At 44.3% G+C, this 26,522-nt stretch overlaps 1 protein-coding gene across 3 annotated transcripts in view; it reads right to left on the reverse strand.

Moving 5' to 3' along the window:
* SLC9A8 (solute carrier family 9 member A8) overlaps positions 1–25,936 on the reverse strand; it is a 106,801-nt gene extending 80,865 nt beyond the window's left edge. For 2 of the 3 annotated variants that reach the window (XM_053250440.1, XM_053250439.1), the window contains exons 1-2: positions 25,875–25,936; positions 7,543–7,721 (exon numbers count right to left, since the gene is read on the reverse strand). In XM_053250440.1, the coding sequence (XP_053106415.1) occupies positions 7,543–7,721; positions 25,875–25,888 (193 nt within the window). In that variant the 5' untranslated portion in view covers positions 25,889–25,936. The remainder of the gene's footprint in view (positions 1–7,542; positions 7,722–25,874) is intronic. The other variant, XM_053250441.1, reaches the window with a different exon arrangement.
* Positions 25,937–26,522: the final 586 nt, after the last annotated feature.

Here is a 26,522-nt window from a genome sequence, read left to right on the forward strand (position 1 = left end):
TAGACGGAAGACCTGGCTTCCAACTCTCCGAAAGAGATCGAGCAGAGGAGGGTATACTACCACCAGGTTGTGCACCGGGGTTATCAGGTAAGTCTTGATGTAGACCGCTTTCTGGTACATGGCAAGGCTCCATTTTTTCCACATGGTGATTTTAAGCATTACTTTTTCTTCCTAATCTGTCCAATTTCCCCCCCACCCCAGATTTTTTCCTTAATCCCGTATTCAATCCCCAAAATATTTACTGTATCTACCCACTTCAATTTGGACTCTGGGGCCCATTTGCTTTTACATTCAGAGATGGGTAGGCATGAGAGTTGCTGGTGTTCGGGGTCCATTTTAACAAATACACTTTTGTCAGCATTTAATTCTGAGCCCGAAATCTTGCCATATTCCCAGAAGAGGTCCAGTATAACAGAGATTTCATTTTCATCTGATAATAGTAATGTAACATCATCGGCATGAGGAGATGGATAGGGCCAATTGCTCTCCCTGTGCTAAATAAAGAGAATCACCATTTTTAAAAGGTGCCTCTTTGCTCAGTCAGTAGCGGCAAAGTTCCCTCCCCTTTGAGGAGGGAATGGGCCACTCCTACTAGGCCATAATTTATTTATTTATTTTTACATTTCTATCTCGCTCTTCCTCCATGGAGTGCAGAGCGATGTACATGGTTCTCTTTATCCCCACAACAACCCTGTGAGGAAGGTTGGGCTGAGACATCACCCAGAGTCACCCAGTGAGTTTCATGGCTGAACGGGGATTTGAACACAGGTCTCCCCGGTCCTAGTCCAACACTCTAACCACTACACTGACATAAACTATAGTTTGCTTATATAAAAGGAGATAAATACCGGCAGTGTTCCCACTAGGAATCCTTCACAGTGTTTCACAAAACTTAAGGAATTACTTAATTGCAGCTACTGCCATAAATGTAAATAACTGCCATAAATAAATAAATAAATACAATTCCCCAACATTGCTGAACCTAGCAAATTTTGGCAGCTCTCACACTAATTCAATATCAAGCTTTCCAAGGATTTTGTATCCTGCTTGAAGACCTCTTCTGATTAAATGACCAAAAAAATTTTGGGCTACAGTCAACATTAAAGTCTTTTCTACACCTTTATATGCACAACTGCACCAGCAAATAAACATGTTGGAGAGGGATTTTGGCCAGTTAAAGAAATCCTAGCTGATTAACTGTATCAGTTGATTATGCAAATAATGTTTTCATTGAATCTACATAAATGTGCATACTTCTGAGGGGGGGGAAGGACACTGTTTGTTTCTAGATGGTGCACACATGTCACAACAAGTGACACCTTAAAAGAAGATACGGGGATTATGAAACATAAGATACAAAAATTACAAGCGGCTCTGTGGCACCATCTAAAAAGAGGCACCCATCAGGTGTGAGAAGCACAAGGGAATGCCTCCTCAGAGATGACATCTGCCACACACAGTAAATTACTGCCACATACAGTTTTTGTAAATTACTGTATTCTATTAAAAAAAAATTTAACAATTTAAAAAAAAATCTACACCCTGAATAGTACCTAGTAAATGAAAAATAAATAAACTTATCATACCTACAGCAGGCCTGAAATGAGGCAGTGAAAAGGCTAGCAAAAATAGAGGTTTCTCAAGAATGCTTGAAAAAGACCTCAGTGTTTCACAGATGGTGAAACATCCGAATAACTAAGTTTAAGTATGCTTGCTAACCATAAAAACATGAGTGCATTGCATAAGGAAAGAGAGGAACAGGAAAAAATTATTAAGGAACCTTCCAGTCAACTTTGTTCATAAAATTAGCACACAGGGATTACACAAAATCTGTTTACTTGTTAAAGGCATTAGAAAAGAGGCCATTGGAAATGGTCACCTAAGCTCTGATGTGCCCTTAATGGATTGCAACATAATAATCCACACCCTGGCTTTTTGTGGATACATCTAACAGAACAATGAGGCCGAGGAAAGTACAAGAAAACTTATCGCAAAAACAGATCAATAATAAAGAACTACTGAGAGACATTGTTACATTTCTTGCTTATTGTTGCACATAACCTTTCCATTCCCAATGCAGTTTTCTCCACCACTGTATCCACATCTTGAGGCATGCTGTACCTGTTGAATTCCTGCCTGACAGGCAACTATACCATTATTGGCACATAACTGTTGTCGGGGGGGGGGAAGGTGCCATCTGTAGTACAAACTACTTTTAAGAGAGTTTAATACAGTCAAGACTTTGACAAATTTTTCAGAGAAGCCTTATCCTCCCCAAATAAGAGCCTAATTAGACATGATTTTAAGATGACATTTAGTCTTGTGAGCAGGGGGGATAAACTGCAGAAATTGGGGTCTGATCTGGGTCAGGACCACAGTGTGCTGGGAATGAGGAATGAGGATTTAACCATTTCCCCGACCAGAGCACTACTTCAGATCCACACACACCCTCCACCAGCACATCTGCTATTTGGCCCGGGAAAACATGGCAGCTTTCTTTCTAGCACAAAAAGCAGCCACTGGGGTGGGAGGGAATCCAGATCATGACCATGAGGTAAGAGCATTAACTCCCCCATGCTGCAGTCCTGATCCAGGCTACTGGCCCACATGCCAGTAATTGTAAACCGCCCAGAGACGCAAGTTTTGGGCAGTATAGAAATATTTTAAACAAACTATTGAAAATACTACTACAGCCCAGAATGGGAGGTTGCTGATCTTGGAGGCCCTTTTAAGCAGTCTTCCTGAGGTGACTGTAACCTGTGCTCCAACTCCAAGTAGGATGATTGTGGGACTAGCACAGGCCCAGTTGACTTCCTACTATAAGCACGGAAGTGTCCCAGAGTGGGAAAAGTGTTCTAGAGCAGGGTTTCTTAAACTTGGGCCCCCAGATGTTGTTGGACTACAACTCCCAGAATCCCCAGACACGGTCTTTGTGGCTGGTGATTCTGGGAGTTGTAGTCCAACAACATCTGAGGGCCCAGATGTTAAGAACAGGGTTAAGAAAAACTGTTCTAGTGAAACCTAGGAAACCTAGAAACCCTGTTCTAGAGAAACCTGGCTATTCCCCAGGATGCTTTCTACACTCACAGAGGAGTTCTAGTGCACAGCTGGGTGTGTACACAACTTGCTGTGCCCTCAGGGATTTCAGGGGCTAATGCAAGCAAAAGAGAAACTTGTGGCAGAACAATCCTGCCCTAGGCCTGGTTGCCCTTTGCACTTCTCAGCAGAGGTTACCACGCCTCTGAGAGCCAGCATGATGTAGTGGTTAGAGTGCTGGACTAGAACTGGGGAGACCCAAGTTCAAATCCCCATTCAGCCATGACGCTGGGTGACTCTGGGCCAGTCACTTCTCTCTCAGCCTAACCTACTTCATAGGGTTGTTGTGGGGAGAAACCTAAGTATGTAGTACACTGCTCTGGGCTCCTTGGAGGAAGAATGGGATATAAAATGTAAATAATAATAATAATAATAATGCCCTAATCCCTAATGCAACTGTGTCACCACCATATACCACCAGCAGAGGAGAGCTTTCACACTTTTGGAGAGCAGGAGATACACCAGTATCTCTATATCTGAAAATGCCATAATATGAACAGCTGCTCAAACAGATGTTCAGATTTTCAGGGGATAAAGCAGCTTGCATTCGCCAGACCCAGTCAGCTACTGAAGAGAGAATCCCAGGTGCATGGATTTCTCATTGTCTGCATAAATACGACAATCTGCACGCAGAATTGCCCAATTCATATGCAACTACAGTAAATGTGCGGGAAAATAAAAAAGCCACATTAAAACAGAGTAACAAAAATAATCAGAAAAAAAGAAAAATCAATCTTTTTTCTAATGCTGAAAATTGGAATCAATAAATGTCTTGGAAAACTGATAAAAAAGCATAAGAAAATACTTTTGCAAAGAATGACCGGAAAAAATATTCTAGATAGCAGAGTTACGGGACTTCAGTATTATTACTTCTTCACTTCACATCCCCAAAAGGTCAAAACTAGACTATATTGCTTAAGGGATCTGCAAAATAATACTAGGACTACTTATTATAACCAGCCAACATGCACAATTCAGTGTGTGAGCTTTTGAAAGACACAGAACTCAGACTGCATGTTTTAGGAAAAAATAGAATTAAAATGGAAAAGTATTTCTGAATGTAGTGAAGGTGATAAGCCCTTATTTCAATAAGGTAAGAATGGAGGATGCTATTGCAGAGCCTAACTAGGCAAAATCTATCATCAGGCCTCAGTTTATACACAAGAATATAAGTGAAAAGAAGTGGTAGAGAACTCTCATTGAAAATAAAAAATCAGTCAGATACATTTGTTTCTAGCATTGAAACACAATTAATCCTCTCTAACCGATATGGGGAGACTTCAGACTTGTGGGATCTGCTCAGTTTTTTACTAGAACTCTAAAGTCCAACCGTTGCAGCAAGGTACAAAATGCTGGCTTGAGGATAGGGCTAACTCTCAGTTGCATCCCATGGGCCATAGACTGGAACGACTTCTACATGAAAGTACTATAAATTTACATCTGAATTAAGACAGATCAGGGATTCTTTTTGTGTGTTTGCTATCATTAAACAATGGGGGTTCTGAACATCTTGCCACCAGCAGTATCAGGAGAGGGTGGCCCATGGGGCACAGTCCCCCAATAAATTGCTCAGAGCCCCAAGTCTCATCAGCCACCTCTCTCCTCCATGACCTCTTCCAGAGAGGAAGTGCAGCAGTGGAGGCAGCTGCACAGAGCATTGGAGAGAACTCCTAGCCTCACCCAGCTCTCTGCTGCTTCCACCTTCATAGTGCTACATTATAACATTAGAGGCTTTAAACACATACACAATTATTTGGGGGGCTCTACAACTGAGTTTAATTGTCAAAAGGGGAGCTGTAGGCCCGGATCTTTTAAGTACCCAGCGACGCCCCAGCTTGCCACTCTACTGCCAAGTACCCAGCAATCTACTGGCAGATCCTGATCTACCATCTCCCTATCCCTACTTTATGTCCAAGATGTACTGTTTTCTAGCTTTTTATAGCGGAGAAGTTTTTATGTATTGTGTTTTATAGCTGCTTCCCTCATGATCACAAAGCAACCTTATGTTTGTTTGACTGAGCAGAAGCAACTCCATTTTTCTCCTTCTCCTTTCCCTTCCTTTACTTTTTTGACTCCAGACACATACACACCCCAATCTCTACATGACCGACCCCCGCCGGACAACTTCTAATTAACAAAACAAAAGATTTCTAGATAGAATACAACATACTGCTACTGTTTTATATTTGGATTTCATTGTGTTATGTTCTTTTCCTTCAGCTGCCTTGGACAGCACAAATATAAATATTTATATAAATACCTATAAATAAATGAGAAAAAAGCAGTCATCCTATTAGGAAAGCTGGTGGTTAATTTTAGCAAGCAAGCCAGGCACACTCTGGCCCCAATCCAGCTCTAGCCTTGCCCAGCTAATTTCATGCATCAACCAGTGGCTCGAGATAATGATGCACACAGATGGGAATATGCATCTGTAGCCATATGTGGATCTCTCTTGCTAAATTAGGGCTTGTGGATCTAATTAGACACTCCCATATAAGTATACAGTACTTATTTATCTACTATGGCATACTCTTTTGCTCTAATCATGCTCTTCATCAGGAATGCCAAACATAAGGGCCTGTGAGGTTCTCAGTAACCCTTTTCTTTGGGCAACGAGGCAGCTTTTAAAGTGGTGACTCTCTTGTACTTAATAGGAGTGAGCAACTATTAATATTCATCCCAAGCTACATCCCTGCAGTGGCTTATTATTGCTGTTGGTCGTGTGTTTCTTTTTAGATTGCTAGTCCTTCTCTGAGTCAGGGAATAATCTTTTCATCCTTTTTGTTATGTAAGCCACTTTAAGAACTTTTTTGTTGAAAAGCTGAATGAATAAATGAATACATATGGCCAGCAATACCCAACCCGATTCCAAACAAATTCCTGAACCATCTTCAGCACTAGGAAGCAACACCCCTAGTAAGACAAGGGGGCTGAACAAACTATGGCTGCAACCACAACAGCCAAGTATCAGCAGCCTTCAGATTGTGCCGGATTTAGGTACAAGCTAAGCAAGCTGCTGCTTAGGTCGGCACATTATGAGGGGCCTCTGAGTTGTTGTTTTTTTTAAAAAAAGACTAAATTCCAAGTTGTACATAATTGGTTCAAACATAAAAGAGAAAGAAAATATTTTAAATTGTACATGATATGCAATAGTGCAGATTATATTGCTTCTTCAGTTTAGTAATGCTGAATTGTCTAACTGCTCGTGTTTCTATACGTTAAAAGTTTCTAAAATTCTAAGTAATAAATCACAATGTATTTCATTTAAAGGCATTTCTAATGCAAATAGGCTTATTGCAAGATAACTGCTTGTTAGATTATTAGTTTTTCATTGCATCTTTGCCAAGTATACATCCAAAAATAAAACTTTATTATTTTCATTTTCATTTTTTGTTAGAATAATTTTTTTTGTAATGCTATGGGGCCTTTTAAGTTTGACATAGGGTAGGGCCTCAGCATATCACATTGTGGCCGTGGTAGCCCTTCCCATTCCATTTAAATTAGCAGCATAGGTCTCAAGGAGTGTAAAACTTGCAATGTGCCACAATTTGCAGCCTAGGGGAAAGGGGGGGGTAGGGGAGTGGTCTGTGAACAGTTAAGTGGGAAAGAAGGCATGGATGAAAGCAATGTGTAGGCTTGCAGGATGGGGTGGGAGGCTTATGGGGTGTTAGGGGATTTGGGAGGGGTGAGGAGCTGGAAGTGCGGGGGAATTCGGGGTTAATGAGGATAAGCAAGTATCTGGAGGCAGTAATGGCAATGGAGAAGTGATTTTGGCAGGCAACGTATGGAAGAACAGCACATAGCAAAGGGTATTTTTAAAGGTTAAACATTGTTCCTACTATTGGCCACCTCCCATCAAAACCACTGGCTTTTGGGTGAAAAAATTATGAATGTGACTGGGCCTCTCCTGGGTGAGGAGCCTACAGAGCATTAAACTTTGTCACATTTGAGTTTGATGCTTCTGCAATACACAGCGCAAATCTCAGTTTAGAAGTGAATCAGGGGTGCAGACCCTTCACCAAGCAGTGTAGGAGTCTTCCTTTATTTTACTGAACTCCTGCCCCCCCAAGTCTAATAACCCATATCTTTAGTCCCCATAACATATTTTTCTCCCCCACCCCTAGATTTTCTTCCCTCCCCTCAAAAGTGACAAGTTGCTCCTCAAGTTTCCCTTTGTCTCTAAGTAGTTCTAAAACAGCTAGCTACTATAGTTGTTTGAATTATCCCATTTTTCTGTTTTCCCCTCAACACTTCAACTCCTATAATGTCACCCAATACTTTGTTCTCAAACCTCACACTGCACTGTGAATAGGACCCTCTCAAAGAGACACATCACCATAACTGAAAATGATGCTTCACAGCCTCCATCTCTCTATGGGTCTATATGTATTCATTCCGGAACAGAATCAAACATAAGTGAGAGGAGATTGTGGAATGCACAGTCACCTAATACAAGAAGACTAAAGAATATAGTCATGCCACTCGACTGCTCTTCTTGTTGAGCTTGAACCCCAGTCTGCACTGGAAGGATAGGTTTGGTAGGTGTAGGAAGCACCAGCTTCGTGGTGAGGGCCAGCGTGGTATGAAAGGTGGCATTGAGGATTTCCTGGGTCGCATTTGAGAACCTGGAAGAGAATGCAAAGTAGGATCAGACTAAGCAAATATTGGGTGAATTAAAAAAAAGGAGAGAGAGAAAAGTGAAACGCACAACACTTCTGAAGGAAAGATTAAAATAAAAACTGTTATATGAGAAACTGATCGCTCTTCCTGGATGTAACAATGTGGGAATTGCCGAGGCACACCAATACTGCTTGCCATGAAAACAGAGTGCATAGACAGGAGAAGAGGAAACCGGAATGGATGGAAAGTCCAATAATCCAATCAGTACTTTTAATGGGTGCATCTCAGGATCCTTATCTCAACCTCTTTTGTGAGGGGGGAGAATTACCTCTGTGAGCCTTAGCTGCATTAATTGGTGCATTAGCTTGATGCCAGGGACGTAACTATAATAGGGCAAGGAGAGACAGTTGTCTGGGGGCCCACTGCCTTGGGGGGCCTTCCAGAGGCAAGTCACATGACTGACTCCCCCACCCGCGCACCCACCCAGCCTTCCTTCAGTTGTATTCATCCTCCAAAACTGATGTGAGTATTAAGACCTGGAGCTACCAGAACAGCATAGGAACATAGGAACACAGGAAACTGCCATATACTGAGTCAGACCATTGGTCTATCTAGCTCAGTATTGTCTTCACAGACTGGCAGCAGCTTCTCCAAGATTGCAGGCATGTCTTTCTCTAGTACCATTAAATGACTTGTATCGTCCACAATTAACAAAACCTTTAAAAAAATAATTTAGGATGATGTTCTGTTGTGGCACATAGGGGTGTGTGTGCGTGTATGTACACACACACACACACACACACACACACACACACTATGCTTTTTGTTACCACTATTCACCCTCATTTAAGATTTCTTTACCTCATGAGCTGAGTTTCAGTGAGGGGGGGGGCATTTTAAAATCTTGTCTCTGGGCCCACTCCAACCTTGCAACGCCCCTGCTTGCTGCTATCCTTTGCAAAAGGGGAGGGGCTGAGGCAGGTTCACTCTGAGTGCAGAGTGGCCTTGGCTGGAAGGTAACCTGCTTTAGTTAACTTCTGGGGTCTACTTAGGGTATGATGTGAATCTGCTCCTCTTTCCAATTTGCTTGTTTGTAGTCAAATCTAGGGGTGACTGGCCCACTGTCAACTAAGTGACCTTGTGCTACAAACAGAGAGCTCATGATACTGTGAGGCTCCTGAGCATGTCAGCTCCAAGCCTGGAGACTCAAACACAAGGCGAGGGGAGGGGGGCGCTCCTGGGAGCCAGCAGAAAAGCATTGCTAGTAACAATTGGTAGAGGCATAGAGGTTGGCACACTTAGGAATACAGACTCACAACTTACGAAAACACATACAGAAAGACAAACAAGCACAAGTACCCTATAAGCAATTATGCATGGTCCATTAGGACTAGTGAGTTTATTGGAGACCTAACACCTTTCGGAGGAGGCACTGAGTAATGAACATTATAGTGAAATTCTCAATTAACTGCTATGTAAAGACACAGTTCCAAAGTGTCTATATTTATACCCTGGCACTGTTGGATGCAACACATCTCAAAACACAAATCTTTCAAAGCATGTGTCTCATGGTGTCTCTTTCTGCGACAACAGCTATGTGCCCTTCCTGGGAGGAGAGAGTGTGAGGAAGGAAACTGCCTTGCTTGGAGTCCCATGCTACACAGAACTGTGTATGCAACTCATGATTAACCAATGTGCTTGTGTCTTCATTGGCAGATATGACAGACAGCCCTCCGTCAATGGTAGGGACCCACCACGGCTGCTGCACAACTTGAAAGGCAGCCCTGATGAGGCAGCATGAAAGGGCAGTTGTGGAATAAGTTTAAACTGCTTCTGGGCAGCAATGAAGTACTCCTTTCCGATCCAACCAAAAATGAGCACTGCACTGCTGCCCAGAAGCGGTTTCAAGACATTCTGAGGAGCGCCATCACTGCACCATCGGGGCTGCCTTTCAAGTTGTGCAGCAGCCCTGGTGGGCACCTACCATCGACGGAGGGCTGCCTGTATTGTCAGCCACTGCTAACAAAAGGTTTCATCTCTGAGACACAGGCACTCAAAACTTTTCGCTGAATCAAATATGGGTATTCAGTTGGCTGAAACCTTTAACTTCCAGTTATACTTTCCTTCTGAAGCCACTGTTGCTATAATTAACATGGTAAAATAATTTTAATCTTGGTTCAGAGACCACACCATCCACTCTCAACTATCTGCACTTTAAATACAAGGTTTGAGATAGAACATGTTTACCGGACAAAAGAGCCTTCACAATTTATCAAATATTGTGCAATAGCCCCTGCAATAGCCCCAGAGATCTGGTTATCCTGCACGTACATCTTGACAGAACATCCACATGCTTGGCAGACACCACAACAGTTGTTGCTGGCTGCTGCTGTAAGAAGTCAGATTAAAATGGAGGTCCTCACTGAATAATTTCTTCTAGATGTGCACGTTACCACAAGAATGTGACGAGTGCTTTGCAACCTTTAATACAAAGGTTTGCAGAAGTGTAATACTTCACACAAATAATTTTTTTAAAGTCTTTTAAAAGTCTTGATGATGGTTAGTAGAAGGCCTGATCGAGGTTTCAGCCTGTTCTGGATGGGGTTACACTGCCTCTGAAGGAGTGAGTTTGTAGCTTGGGGGTGCTCCTGGATCCAGCGCTGCTCTTAGAAAATCAGGTGGCAGTGGTAACCAGGAGCACGTTTGCCCAACTTCGGCTGGTGTGCCAGCTGCGACCCTCCCTTGAGAAGGCTGATCTGGCCACTGTTGCCCAGGCCTTAGCCACATCACATTTGGATTACTGCAATGCACTCTACGTGAGGCTGCCCTTGAAAAGTATTTGGAAACTACAGATGGTGCAAAATGCCGCGATCAGATCTCTTGAGACTCACAGTGCACATATTACCCCAGTCTTGAAGGTACTGGCTGCCAGTCTGTTTCTTGGTACAATTCAAGGTCCTGGTTATTACCTCTAAAGTCCTAAACAGCTTGGGCTCCAGGTACCTTAGGGACCGCCTGCTCCCAGCTGAATCTACCCACCTAACTAGATTGGCTAGGAAGGCTCTGCTCCACGTGCTGACACCTGCTGAGGCCCCTTTGTCAAGTAAGCGGGACAGGGTCTTCTCAGTTGTTGCCCCCAGGCTGTGGAACTCACTCGCAGATGAGACCTGCATGGCTCCCTCTCTCCCAGCCTTCAGGAGGAAAGTAAAGACTTCTGGCCAATGAGCTGTCTCTGCTCTTTTAGGGTTTTTGGCTAAGTTTTGTCTTGGTTTAATGTTTTTTATTGAATGTTATTGTTTGGTTTGGTTTTCATGTTATTGAATTTTATTGTTTGATCCAGTTTTTAAACGCTCTGGGTCTTAGGACAAAGGGCAGTATATGAAGAAGGAGGGAGGGAGGGAGGGAGGGAGGAAGGAAGGAAGGAAGGAAGGAAGGAAGGAAGGAAGGAAGGCCAAAAAGCACTCACTAGTCATGAGTAAAGAGGAGCTTTCAGTGGTTTCACACACTGAAAGAATCTCTTGGGGGGAAAGAAAGAGGTCTTGTATATTGACAGGGCTGGGCATTTTCAAGTGAGGTAGTCTGGCAAAAGCTGCTAATGGGTGTGTAGTTGAAATCTAGGCTGATGAGGCAAACTGAGGCCACTTCTGCAAATCAACCCTTGTAGAGGCAGGAAAGAAGCAGGTGATAGGGCTGGGAGAAATAAGGCACCAAACAAGCATTTGCTGGGACAGGAAACAAAACGAAAGAAAGCAAGAACAGACACAAGCAAAGAATAGATGTACATTATGCAAAGGCCATCAAAAGGAAATGGACATTTATATAGGGGGAGAAAAGAGCTTTCACAAATCCTTGCAGCAGACAATGTAAAGTGTCAGTAAAGCTACTTGGGCCCCAGGAAAGCTATGATTTTCCACAGAGATTCATCAGCTTAAAGAGCAGGGCTCCAGTCAGCTCTAGAAGGCTCAGGGGTTGTGTTCAGGGCTAACAAGCCTGACTGTGTCTCAGTTCAGACATAATGACAAATGATGGCTTGCCATTCTGAGAACAAACAGCAGCAACCCTAAGCCTCAAAAGCTTGCTCCTCCTCTTGCCCCTTTCTTCATGCACAAAGGGAGAAGAGTAGGATTCTATTTCTAGTTTGCCCGGAAAACAGGATTCTGATTTGAGCAAAAACTATTGTTTGTGCAATCCACAGTCTGCCACATTCAAACACAATGGCAAACTATGGTTTGCTACTAAACTAGCAGCTTCTAATCCCCTTCCCTAACAAGAAGGGGAAGAGGAGGAGGCATTGTGTGAGCCAAGGCTGACAACTAGTCATTCTGGATCTTTCAAACCATGGTGGACCTTCTGAAAGTGGCCACTGTGGTGGAGAAAAGGGAGGAGAGAGGGCACTTTCACAAACCAATAGCTGAGATCCCATATCAACTTTGGATGTTAAGAGCATAAGAACAGCCCTGCTGGATCAGGCCCAAGGTCCATCCAATACAGCATCCTGCTTCACACAGTTGTCTACTAGGTGCCTCTGAGAAGCCCACAGACAAAAGCGGAGGGCATGTCCTCTCTCTTGCTGTCTCTCTCTTGCAACTGGTATTTAGAGACATGTTGACTCGCATAATGCAGAAAACCCACCCACACTGTCATGCTGGACACTTTGAAGCAGAAAGTAGCCAAAGTTAATAGTAGCAGGAGTACCTCTGCCTACTCCAGCAGTGTGGTGGTAATGTGACAAAATGGCACTGGGTGGCGCAGAGGCTGATATGATACAACCTTGGCTGCAGGTTTAGTGGACTCACACTGTCCACTCTATGAAACAATTGTTCTACTCCATTCAGGGCCGAACCAAAGTTGGAGTGGGCCTAGAGACAAGATTTTAAAATGGACCCCTCGCTGCCTTCCTCTTCTCCTGGACCCATGTCTCTGCTGCAGAAGAACATTAAGGACACATGTAATATAGTGCAGCAGATTAACAGACAACACAAACTGTCATCTGAATCCACTCCAAGATATATGGTCCAAATGATCTCAAACCGAACAAAAACAATTTGCAAAATATGGGAAAGGCAACTTGTAGAAATTACATGCTGCATTTTAAGTATATTGGCTTTTCACAGTAGAGGTTTTCCATGGTAAAATAACATGTCTTAAAGAGCAATGCAAACTAATTTAACATTTTTTATTTATTATTTATTTATTCAATTTTTATACCGCCCTTCCAAAATGGCTCAGGGCGGTTTACAATTAAAACATCCAAACAATCCTGCAAACCAGTGCTTGGGTGTGGTTCTTTCAGAGTTTTTCCAATCTAAGGTTGTCACCAAGTGACTCAGTTTGAAAGTCTTGACCCTTATTTCAAAACACCACACCACCTGAGACTTTGTGCTGGTATACTTTTATAATAAAACTGCAATCCTGTGTACACTGACTGGGAAGTCAAGCATCTTTTCCCCCGCCCTCCACACATATACACACACACACACACACACAACATGGTACACATGGTTCTTGAGGGCACAAACACCAACTGAACTCACAAGAATGTAATAATAAAAACAAGTATATTCATGCAAATATGCATTAGCAGAAACATTTCAACACACAACTTAACATATTCTCACATCCTGTATAATTCTTTATCCACTCCCCTCCCTGTCTCTAAAGGATCCAATATTTAAACAACTGAATTTCCAAGAATATAAAGATGTAAAAAAACAAGGTAATGCAGTTTCTGTGTTTTCTGGAGGGAATTTATTTTTGTTGAATTTTAATTCAACTTTGGGGCTGAGTGGGAAAGAGACCCACCATTCAGAAAAGCAGGAGCTGCTTAGCTGTTCCTTCATGCCTCTCTCTCCTGGCTTGCACGCTTTCCCTCGTCATAGCTGAATTGAGTGCTTGGAAGTAAGGCATTTCCCCCCCTCTCCCAGCTTCCCTCCTGCTCCTGCTGCTTTTGCTTTTTCAGGAGTGTTCAGGAGTTTGCAGGGTGTTCAGGAGTTTTGCAAGCACAGAGAGCAGACTCTGGTTCAAAAAATGAAACATACACAAGACAGACCTGATCTCCACGAGGGTGCTCCATTCTCCATGCCCACATACACATGAAACTCTTACCCTTTCCCCTTTGAAGAGATAGTTTACAAACTGAAGTCCAAGCTCCACAATTTGCAAAAAACAACACCACCAAAAAAGGGGATGGGGTGGGGGCTTACTTTTTCTTGTCTTCTTTGTCGTGTCTCCTGCCCTCTTCCACCTCCGGGTCCAGCCTGGGCAATAGAAGACAGATAGAACCGCCCACCTCCCCAAACAGCAGGACAGAGCTTCAAACAATTATTCTCAGCTACCTCAGCCTGCTGGGGAGGAGGAAGCTTTGCCGAGGGGAAGTTTGCTTCTCTCCCTCCTTCCATTGCCTTGGGCTCCCAACAGCTGCCTCTCACTCTTGCAAGCATGCTGCATAGGCGGGGAAGCAGGGAGAGATATGGCTGGCAGGCAGCTGCCTTTGCTCTCCCTTGGAGGCATGCTGCATGGCAGAATTGAGAGAGCAAAGACTGGCAAAGACTTGGGGCCCCCCTCAGAGGCTGTGGGCCAGGAGACATTCATCTCTCTTTGCCTCATTAGTGGTACGCCCCTGACTCCGTTGGTAGGCAGGGGGTGACTTTACTGTCCAGTGGCTCAAAACTTCCCAAGAGAGAACTAGGAAAATAGGTATCTCAGGGCTCCTTCACACAACCAAAAACTGGGTCTGGTAAGAGTGTTAGAACTCTTCTCACATTTGAGCAAAGCAACTAGACCAGGTGAGTGGGTATACCGCAGTGTTTGATTAAGACATTAAGAACATAAGAAGAGTCCTGCTGGGTCAAGCTCAAGGCCTATCTAGTCCAGCATCCTGTTCACACACTGGCCCACTAGATGCCTCTGGGGAGCCCACAGGCAAGAGGTATGTGGATGCCCTCTCTCCTGCTGTTGCTCCCCTGCAACTGGTATTGAGAGGAATCCTGCCTCTGAGGATGGAGGTGGCCCACAGACACCAGACTAGTAGCCATTGATAGACCTGTCCTTCATGAATCTGTCTAAACCCCTTTTATAGCCATCCAAACTGGTGGCCATCACCACATCTCATGGCAAGGAATTCCATAGATTAATTATGTGCTGTGTGAAAAGAACTTCCTCATCAGTCCTAAATTTCCCAATCATGCCTCTCCTTAGTTGCCTCTTTTCCAAACTAAAGAGTCCCAGATGCTGTAGCCTTGCCTCATAAAGGAGATGCTTCTGGCCCCTGATCGTCTTGGTTGCCCTCTTCTGCACCTTTTCGAGTTCTACAATATCCTTCTTAAGATATGGTGACTAGAACTGTACACAGTACTCCACACCATAGATATGTACAAGGGCATGATAATATTAGCATTTTTTATTTTCTTTCCTAATGATCTCTAGAATAGAATTGGCCTTTTCCACAGCTGCCGCACACTGGGACGACACTTTCAATGAGCTGTCCACTACAACCCCAAGATCTCTCTCCTGGTCAGTCACTGACAGCTGAGATCCCATCAGCATATATGTGAAGTTGGGGTTTTTTTGCTCCAATATGCATCACTTTACACTTGCTTAGACTGAACCACATTTACCATCTTGTTGCCCACTCCTCCAGTTTGGAGAGATTTTTTTGGAGCTCCTCACAATCTTTTGTGGATTTCACTACCCTAAATGGTTTAGTGTTCTCTGCAAATTTGGCCACTTCACTGTTTATCCCAACTTTTAGATCATTTATGAACAAGTTAAAGAGCACTGGTCCCAGTACCAATCCCTGGGGAACTACACTTCCTACTTCCCTCCATTGTGAAAACTGTCCATTTATTCCTACCCTCTGTTTCCTGTCCTTCAGCCAGTTACCGAGCCACACATGAACCTGTCCCGTTATCCCATGACTGCTAAGTTTACTCAAGAGCCTTTGGTGAGGAACTCTGTCAAAAGTATACTATGTCAACCGGATCACCTTTATCCACATGCCTATTGGCACTCTCAAAGATCTCCAAAAGGTTAGTGAGCCAAGACTTGTACTTGCAGAAGCCATGCTGGTTCTCCTTCAGCAAAGCCTTAAATTCTATACGCTTAACAATGTTGTCCTTAAGTATGCTTTCCATCAGTTTACCTGGCACCGAAGTTAAGCTGACTAGCATGTAATTTCCTGGATCTCCCCTGAATCCCATTTTTGAAAATCAGAGTTACATTGACTACTTTCCAGTCCGCTGATACAGAGCCTCATTGTATGGACATTACATATTTTTGCTAGGAAATCAACAATTTCACATTTGAGTTCCTTCAGAACTCTTGGGTGGATGCCATCTGGCCCTGGCGATTTGTTAATTTTTAGATTTTCAAGACAGTTTAGAACGTCTTCCCTTGTCACCTCAAACTGGCCCAGTTCTTCAGCCTCTAAACCTGAGAAGCTCAATTCCAGAGAGGCTACAGGTGAAACTCGAAAAATTAGAATATCGTGCAAAAGTTCATTAATTTCAGTAATGCAAATTAAAAGGTGAAACTGATATATGAGATAGACGCATTACATGCAAAGCGAGATAAGTCAAGCCTTAATTTGTTATAATTGTGATGATCATGGCGTACAGCTCATGAGAACCCCAAATCCACAATCCCAGAAAATTAGAATATTGTGAAAAGGTTCAACAGTCTAGGCTCCAGGTGTCCCACTCCAATCAGCTAATCAATCCATAACACCTGCAAGGGGTTCCTGAGCCTTTAAATGGTCTCTCAGTCTGGTTCATTAGGAATCACAATCATGGGAAAGACTGCTGACTTGACAGTTGTGCAGAAAACCATCATTGACACCCTCCATAAGGAGGGAAAGCCTCAAAAGGTAATTGCAAAAGAAGTTGGATGTTCCCAAAGTGCTGTATCAAAGCACATTAATAGAAAGTTGTGTGGAAGGGAAAAGTGTGGAAGGAAAAGGTGCACAAGCAGCAGGGATGACCAGAGAGGATTGTCAGGAAAAGGCCATTCAAAAGTGTTGGGGACTTTCACAAGGAGTGGACTGAGGCTGGAGTTAGTGCATCAAGAGCCACCACACACAGACGGATCCTGGACATGGGCTTCAAATGTCGTATTCCTCTTGTCAAGCCGCTCCTGAACAACAAACGTTTCTTACCTGGGCTCAAGAAAAAAAGAACTGGTCTGTTGCTCAGTGGTCCAAAGTCCTCTTTTCTGATGAGAGCAACTTTTGCATCTCATTTGGAAACCAAGGACCCAGAGTCTGGAGGAAGAATGGAGAGGCACACAATGCAAGATGCTTGAAGTCCAGTGTGAAGTTTCCACAGTCTGTGTTGATTTGGGGAGCCATGTCATCTGCTGGTGTTGGTCCACTGTGCTTCATTAAGTCCAGGGTCAACGCAGCCATCTATCAGGAGATTTTGGAGCACTTCATGCTTCCTTCCGCAGACGAGCTGAATGGGGATGCTGACTTCATTTTCCAGCAGGACTTGGCACCTGCCCACACTGCCAATAGTACCAAAACCTGGTTCAATGACCATGGGATTACTGTGCTTGATTGGCCAGCAAACTCGCCTGACCTGAACCCCATAGAGAATCTATGGGGCATTGCCAAGAGAAGGATGAGAGACATGGGACTAAACAATGCAGAAGAGCTGAAGGCCGCTATTGAAGCATCCTGGTCTTCCATAACACCTCAGCAGTGCCACAGGCTGATAGCATCCATGCCACGCCGCATTGAGGCAGTAATTGCTGCAAAAGGGGCCCAAACCAAGTACTGAATACATATGCATGCTTATACTTTTCAGAGGTCCGATATTGTTCTATTTACAATCCTTGTTTTATTGGTTTCATGTAATATTCTAATTTTCTGGGATTGTGGATTTGGGGTTCTCATGAGCTGTACGCCATGATCATCACAATTATAACAAATTAAGGCTTGACTTATCTCGCTTTGCATGTAATGCGTCTGTCTCATATATCAGTTTCACCTTTTAATTTGCATTACTGAAATTAATGAACTTTTGCACGATATTCTAACTTTTCGAGTTTCACCTGTATATGGTCAGTACCCTCTGCCATGAAGACAGATGCAAGATACTCATTCAGCTTCTCTGCAATCTCCATATCCTCAATAATCCCTTTCATGCCCTCATCATCTAAGGGTCCAATCGCCTCCCTGGCAGGTTTTCTACTTCTGATTTATTTAAAGAAGTTTTTGTTATTCCCCTTGACACTTCTAGTTATATGCTCCTCAAACTCTCTCTTTACATCCGTTATTGTCTCCTTGCATTTCTTTTGCCAGAGTTTATGTTCCTTCCTGTTCTCTTCATTTGGGCAGGACTTCCATTTTCTAAAGGAAGTCTTCTTCCCTTGTATAGCTTCCCTGACTCTACTTGTTAGCCATGTTGGGATCCTCCTAAACTTGGTGGTACCTTTCCTACTTCTTGGTATACATTCCAATTGAGCATCTATTATTGTGGTTTAAAATAAGTTCCATGCTTTCTAGGGTGATTTGAGCCTCCTGACTTTCCCTTTCAACTTCCTTCTTACCAGCCCCCTTATTTTTGAGAAGTGTCCTCTTCTGAAGTCCAATGCATCTGTGTTGGACTTGCGTGACAATTCTCCACCCACATATATGATGAATTGGATCACACTATGGTCACTGCTTCCCAATTGTTCCACAATTCTAAGATCTTGCACCAGGTCCTGGGCACCGCTCAGGATTAAGTCCAAGGTCTCCATCTGCCTGGTTGGTTCCATGACTAACTGTTCTAAGGCACAGTCATTTAGCCTGTCTAGAAATTTGGCCACTTTCATTACCTGAATGTGAATTTACCCAGTCTACGTGTCGGTAGCGGAAGCCACCCATTATTACTGCCCGGGCTGTCTTTGACGCCTCTCTTACTTGTTTCTCCAACTCCAGGTCACTCTCAGTGTTTTGATCTGGAGGACAATAGCACGTCCCCAATAACACATTTCCTTTCAGTCATCATATTGTCACCCATAATGATTCTGTGGAGGACTCCAGCCCACCTAGGTTTTCTAGCTTATTGGAATCTATCCTTTCTGTAATATACAGTGCTTCTCCTCCCTCAATAATCCACTCCCTATCCCTTCTGTAGAGTTTATATCCAGGAATAACTGTGTCCCACTGGTTCTCACCATTCCACCAGGTTTCCGTTACACCCATTATATCTATGTTTTCATTAGTAACCAGACACTCCATCTTCGCTCAGAGGCTTATAGCATTGGTATACAGACACCTATAAGCCAAGTCGCTCACCTGGTGTCGGTGCAGCCTCTGGTGGCGCAGTGGTAAAAACTGCCGCCCTGTAACCAGAAGGTTACAAGTTCGATCCTGACCAGGGGCTCAAGGTTGACTCAGCCTTCCATCCTTCCGAGGTCGGTAAAATGAGTACCCAGAATGTTGGGGGCAATATGCTAAATCATTGTAAACCGCTTAGAGAGCTTCGGCTATAGAGTGGTATATAAATGTAAGTGCTATTGCTATTGCTAAGTGCTATCTCCCTTACCATCATTTGACCTTTTTGGCAAGCTGTCATGTGTTTCCTTCTGCTCAACTCTTGGCTCTCCTCTGTCCCCTTCTGGTTTATCCAAAATGTGTGCACCCTCACATCTTAGGGGATTTTGCTGGCCGAAGCAGATACCACCCAGTTCCTGTCAGCAACCCCTCAGGCATCATTTTAAAAGCTGCTCTGCGACCTTTTTGATTTTAACCACCAGCAGTCTGGTTCCATCTTGGTTCAAATGGAGCCCGTCCCTTTTGTACAGGCTTTGCTTGCTCCCAAATGTATCCCAGTGCCTAACAAATCTAAACCCCTCCTCTCGGCACCACCATCTCATTCATGCATTGAGACCCATCAGCTCCACCTGTCGCTCTGGCCCTGCGTGTGGAACAGGTAGCACTTCAGAGAATTTCTAAACCTAAAACACTTAGCTTCTCCTTTTCTTATGTTTTCTCTTTGGTTGGTTGGTTAGTTATTTCCTTGCTGTGTTCTAGGGATGTGCACAGAACCAGTCCGGAGGCCCTTTATGGGGCCTCCGAACCAGTTTGAAGAACCGGTGGTTCCACCAGTCCGACGCCGGGGAGGTGGCTCTTTAAGGGCGGTGGAGGGTGCACTTACCCCTCCTGCCTCTTTTCCTCTGCCAGCGGATTGTTAATTTTCAAAAATCTATGGGGTGGCAGCGTACCTCCCTGCCACCCCTTTCCCTGTTGTTGGCCAGAAATGAGGAAGTACCATGTGCACATGCGCCCGCCGTTGCACACACCTGCTGTGCACATCGCACATCAGGCACGTCACACACGCAACGTGTGTGATGTGCGCGGCGGGCATGGGTGAGTGGCGGGAACACGCGAACACGATACTTCCTCATTTCCAGCCAACAACGGGGGAAGGGGCAGCAGGGAGGTATATTGCCGCCTCATGGATTTTGGAAAATTAACGGAGCGCCAGCAGGGGAAAAGCACCGGGGGGGGGGGGTAAGTGCACCTTCCCTCACCCTTAAAGAGCCACACACACACACACACAACCAGCGTCGGACCGCAGCTCCATGCACATCCCTACTATGTTCCCTTGCTTGATATCTTCTTTAGGAGAAACATACAAGCTAGTTGCCTCATCTGTCCTCAAGATTGCTTCATTATCATTGCTTCGTTATCACATGGTGCTTTGTATTGTAAGGATGTTTTAGACTTTGTCACAATTAAACATAGACCACAATGAAGTTTTCAGTGACAGTGGGGTGGGGGGAGAGCTTTATGTTCTTGCCAGGTATACTAATAGATTCAGAAAGAATGAGCAATACAAATGCAAGAGAACTTGTGGTCCTTACACTGATAGTATTTATTGGCAAAAATAGAAAATGAGAGATTCTGTGACAGGTCCCAAAGAAACTACAGCAAACTCAGGAAGCTGAATATCAGCTATCAATTTGGAAGCAAGATGGGGCTGCCACAAATGAGGTAGCATTTTCTGAAGACTCTGAGGATATCCAAATATGAGAAGTATATAATTTATACTGTATTTACTAGAATAGAAGATGACACCGAAGATGACCCCCCCTGGAAAAGAGGTTATAGCTAATACAGTCATCCCTCGCCAACCGCAGGTTTCTCAATCATGGTTTTAAGGATCCGCGACTTGGAAGTTGTGGCAGGTCTTGCCAACCGCAATCTAAGTATCCACCATTTGGCAAGATTTGGGGGCAACTGGGGGGTGTTGCAATTTCCGGGAGTCAGGGCAGTGTTCCCTCTAACAGGGATTCCCAGATGTTATTGACTACAACTCCCAGCATCCCCAGCTGCAATAGCCTTTGCTTGGGGATTATGGGAGTTGTAGTCAACAACAGCTGGGAATCCCTGTTAGAAGGGAACACTGGTGGTGATTTCTTTTCTATTTTTAACTGTATTTTTCGGTCTTTTCTCCACTGCAATCCCCTAACCCCGTTTCCAATGCATTTCTATTGCTCTCCAACTGCGAATTCACCAACCACAAGATTTTCCTGGAACGGAACCCTCACAATAGGCGAGGAATGGCTATGCCTGTATTTACCCAGAAGGAAGAGGATTCTGAATTTAAGCTGATCCCCCAATTTCTAACATAAAAGACTTGGCTAAAACCCTAGTCTTGGATTAGATAAACACAGTAAAATACAAGAAAAGCCCCCAAACTCTGTGAGTTTCCAGGACCTTAAGGAACAACTGAAGGCCTAAAAATAAGAAAATACCATCATTAACACATCTTACAGCCCAGAGAAGGGGAACTCCTGTCCTCGCTGCTACCTTTTGTGGGGTGGGAGGGGACGTGCTGCTGCTGCCCAGTGACAGCTGCACTAACATCCTGAACTGTGGAACTTCCTCTCCCCCGCACAACCACTGTCTAATTTTAAACAAAAGTTGAAGACTTTTAATTTCAGCAGGACTTCCCCTCACTCTACTCTTTTAACTGTGATTGCCTTGTTTTATGGCAATTGCCTTGTTTTAGGCCCCCCCCGTGTGGAAGTGAGAGGTAGCTGGGGAAAACAAAGACATTTAATTAATTTAAAAGATAAGACTATCCATCACTTCGATGATTTTAGAGACTATTGTACTCTGTTTTGTAATAAATTTTGTTGTAAGCCACTATGAATTCATTTTTGGAAAATGGCTGCATATAAATCTTTTTAATTAATTAAATGTCTTTGTTTTCCCCAGCTACCTCTCACTTCCACACCGGGGGGGGGCGGGGGCAGGAAGGGCTCCAAAGAAACCAGAAGCTGAGCAGACAGTGTACTATTCAAGTCCACAGCTGAGATACAGAATGTTAGATGTTAGCTGGGGGGGGAAAGGGGGGCTAATATACCCCACAGCATACAGTCTTCCCTTCCTGAATGATAGGAATGTGTCAGAAGAAACATTAAAAAGGACACCATTTCCCTTTTTCACTCTCTGGAACCACCACTCAGAGCTATATATAAAAGGCTGAAGTTCAATGATGGCCAGCCCAAACTTTACAGTTTGGTACTATCTATCTATCTATCTATATATATATATATTTTCATGATCACATTTTTTTCATGATCACAAACTGCCTTGGGGTTGTCTTTTAACAAAAGGCGGTATATAAATGCAACAATAAATAAATATAAATAAATTTTATACAACACTTTCAAAAGGCTCTGGACAACAACAAAACAAAAAACAATCATTTAAAACAATCAACTTAAAAAATATAAAACACAAATTTAAAAACACTTTAAAACATTTAAAAGCAATTTTAAAACCCTGGAAGGCCGGACCAAAGAAATAGGTTTTAAGGGCTCTCTTGAAGGCCAACAAGGATCCCAAACCATGAATTTTTGCCATGAGTGCATTCCACAATCCATGAGCAGCCGCAGAGAAGCCCCAGTTCCAAGTCGCCACCAGTTGTACTGGTGGTAACTGGAGACGGATCTCTGCGGACGACCTCAGTGTGCAGTGGGGATCATGCAGAAGGCGACGCTCTCTAAACTAACCTGGGCCTAAGCTGTTCAGGGCTTCAAAAGTGATAACCTGCATACTGACAGCCAGTGCAACTGTTTAAGTACAAACATAATATGGTCTCTCCAGGTTACCCCAGAGAACAATCTGGCTGCCACATTTTGAACTAACTAAAGTTTCCGAACTATGTACAAAGGCAGCCCCACATAGAGCGTACTGCAATAGTCTGATGCACCACTGTTTTGAGATTATTCTATTCAAGGAATGTATGCAGCTGTCGAATCAGCCAAAGCTAATGGAAGGCGTTCCTGGACATAGCCTCTACCTCTGAGATATCAGAGTATGGCTGTGGATCCAAGAGCACTCCCAAGCTGTGTACCTGTTGCTTCTGGGGGAGTGTAACCCCATCCAGCACAGGAAGATCTAACTCATCCCTCAAATTCCAATCCCCTACAATGAGCACCTTCATCTTGCTTGGATTCAGCTTCAATTTGTTATCCCTCATCCAGCCCATTGTGAGGTGGCACATATATAGCATATGTGGTAAGTCCTCAAGGGAGTGGAATGAGGGGGAAAGATTACCCCCCGCGCTCTCTCCAAAGTTTCCTCCTTCCCCACAGTGTGAGGCCTGAACAGTACTACAGGGCTTCTGTTCCAGGCTGGCTGGAGCCTGAACAGAATTATCTCCTCCTGAGGACACATAACAACATTATGCTGCAGGTCTCATGTATAGCCAATATCCCCAGCCTTTTGAGGAAATGCTTCTCTCATGCAGAGAGAAAACAGCTGTCATCTCCCTTTCAACGGACTGGTTCTTACAACTGATTAAATGTTGGCGTACAAGGAAGTTCTTACACACACCTACAGAGCATTGTGTGAACTTAGACTTTTTCCTGATCTCTGCTTGGCACCATTCCAAACCAACATGAAGCCAAGATTGTCAAACGAAGTTCAAATCTAAGATTACCAATCTCAGCTTCATGTCAATTTGGCATGGTGCCAAGTGGCAACCAGAGAAATTTTCTGAGTTCATATGACACGCTCCGCAGGTGTGTGCACACTGCAGGAATCCCTAGATTCTCAGCACACTGAAATGTGATTGCTCATGAGAACCAGCCAAATGAAAGATTCCCCTAAATCAATTTTAGGATATTAACTAAAGTAGAGGAAGAGAATGCAGCAAGCTATTGTCCACTCAGCATGATACTGTTAGCTATTGGCATGTATTGCCTAGGAGATTTGCTGAATACTGATCATATTGGCTTTGGCTGTGGTTGACTGCACTCAGTACAGCCAGCTCTAGCCTTTGGTTGGCTGCACTCTGTACAGTCAGCTCTAGACTTTAAAGACATACATAGTTATGTTTGAGGGTAGCAGGTGACAGGCACACAGTCTAGCCTTATCTGACTCACTTCCCTTTCCAAACTATCCCACAGTTCTCACATATGCACTAACTGTAACCACCAGGCAAGCCCCAACAGCTGAGGCTAGTGCGTATATGACAACTATGGCTGAAAGGAATCGAGGAAGTAAGGGTCGATTATTTTTGTGCCAACTTTTGATAGTTCAAATAACAGTCAACTGCACAGCGATTGCAATTATATATCAACCGCCCTGAGATCTTAGGGTGTGATAAGAAATTTGCACGGCTTTTTGCACAGAGTGAGAAGACAGCTCCCTGTTCCAAAGACTCACAAACTAAAAAAGATACACAGACGACAAGAGAGCAAGGGGAGGGGAACGGATGCAAGGAAAGACAAGAGAAGAATGCAATTATTGTGTGTACACTTACTTCAGCTAAGTATGGGGACTAGGGGTTCGGCCTAAGGCTTCATAGAAAAGGTAGATTTGAGGCGGGAGGGATTATATAAATACATTAATGAGAGGTGGTGATGTGGGGAAACCATGCCTTAATCTCGGGACAGATGTGGAAACTAATCTAATATCAATGGTTTAACTTCTAAAGTGATACCTACCATATTGAGAACCCTACCTGTGATCGGGCTGTGGCAATTCATATATGCTATCTCATTGAACCTTTCATACCATTTATGCACACACATGAATGTTAACATAGGAAAAGAAAGCATGAAAGAGTCCATTTTAAAACGCAAAGCAGCATTCTGTCCAAGGTAAGTGTTATGTTTGTGCTCCAGATAAATGTAGAACTTCATCGGAGCCTCACAGGCTAGCCTGGGGTGGCTAATCTGAGGTTTTCTAGCTAAAGGTGATCCAGTTGACATGGACTTTCAAAAAGCTTTCGACAAAGCTCCTTATCAAAATGCATAATCAACCTATGGAATTATATGCCAAAAAATGTAGTGACAGCCACCAGTCTGGATGGCTTTAGGAAGGAGTTAGATAAATTCACAGAGGACATGTCTATCACACGTCTATCAAATGTCACTTCCAGCCTAAGAGGCAAGATGCTTCAAGATACCAGTTGCAGGGGATCAACAGCAGGAGAGAGGGCATGCCCTCACCTCTTGCCTGTGGGCTTCCCGGAGGCATCTGGAGGACCATTGTGGGAAACAGGTTCCTGGGCTAGACAGGCCTTGGGCCTGATCTAGCAGGGCTGTTCTTATGTTCCTATAGTGTTGGATTACAACTCCCATCACCCCCCAGCCACAATAAAATGTAGATGGGAAGTGATGGGAGCTGTAGTCCAGCAACAGCTGGAAAGCCTCAGGTTGGATGGCCACCTCAGGGCTAGAGGAATGCCCCTCCAGAGCCTGGCACTTTGCAACATCTTCAACACCATTCTCTTTATTGTTATTTCACACGTTTTGTAAACTACATCACTGCCAGGTGCCCTGCTGAACCCCTCGGGTCAGTGGGGGGGGGGGTGATGAAAAGAAAGAGAGAACCTGGAAAGGAAGGCGTTTTTATTGACGACGTGAGCCTAGCCACCAGCTTGGGGCAGCACCTGCTGGGGGGAGTTCACAGTGATAATAACACCTGTGCTTTCCCTACCCGCTTTCTCCAGGCCACGTCGGAAATCTCGGGCACAGAACCTCCCCTGCTGCCCACACACGGGAGCATTCTCTGTCCCCGTTGACCTGCCAACGGCGGAACTTCGGTTTCTCACAGCACCTCCACGCTTTCCCGTCCAACCGTGTTTTATATTCCCCCACCTACACGTTTCCGATCCCCGACACGTAACCCCCGAAGGGAAGAAACTCACTCCACTTCCGCCATCTTCTCGCTTCTTCTGCCGAGTCCCGGACGTAACTGAAACGAACCCAGCGGCGCCCCGCCCCCCGCCGCATCATAGAGCGCTGACACCCAACCCCACCCCACCCCCGCCACCGCCGCCGCCGCAGCACACTTCCGGGTTCTGATGACGGCGCTCTGGCCTCTGCGAAGAACGTTTCTTCAGCGGCCCAGAGGAGGGGCGAAGCATCAGCGCGTGCTTGCTTTTCCTGGCAATCGGGTCGCCTCCGGGCAGCCCTGCCTCCCTTGTGGTCGGGCTGGTGGTGTTGTGGTTTTTCTCTCTGGGCTCCCGAGCTCGGCGGGGTTCATGAATAGGGCTAGCCCTATTATGGATGTAGCTGAACTTATAAGAGATGTACATATCGGGCGGTGTGAAAATATGATAAATAAATATAAAACAAGTGACATAGCTGAATGTGCCCTATCAAGCATGCTTCATTGCAACTTCTTTTATTATTATCGTTATAGTGGTGTGTGTGTGCATAATAAATCCTGTTTTTTAAAAGTCTTTAATAATATGCCCTTCCCACTTCCTTGTGAGCTTTGGCTCATAGTCGTTTATTCAAAGGGAACTTCCGTTAGCAGCAAGTTCCCCTGTGTGTTTTTGAGCACGACGAGG

This window comes from Hemicordylus capensis, chromosome 4 (assembly GCF_027244095.1).
Source record: "Hemicordylus capensis ecotype Gifberg chromosome 4, rHemCap1.1.pri, whole genome shotgun sequence".
Lineage (NCBI taxonomy): Eukaryota > Metazoa > Chordata > Lepidosauria > Squamata > Cordylidae > Hemicordylus > Hemicordylus capensis.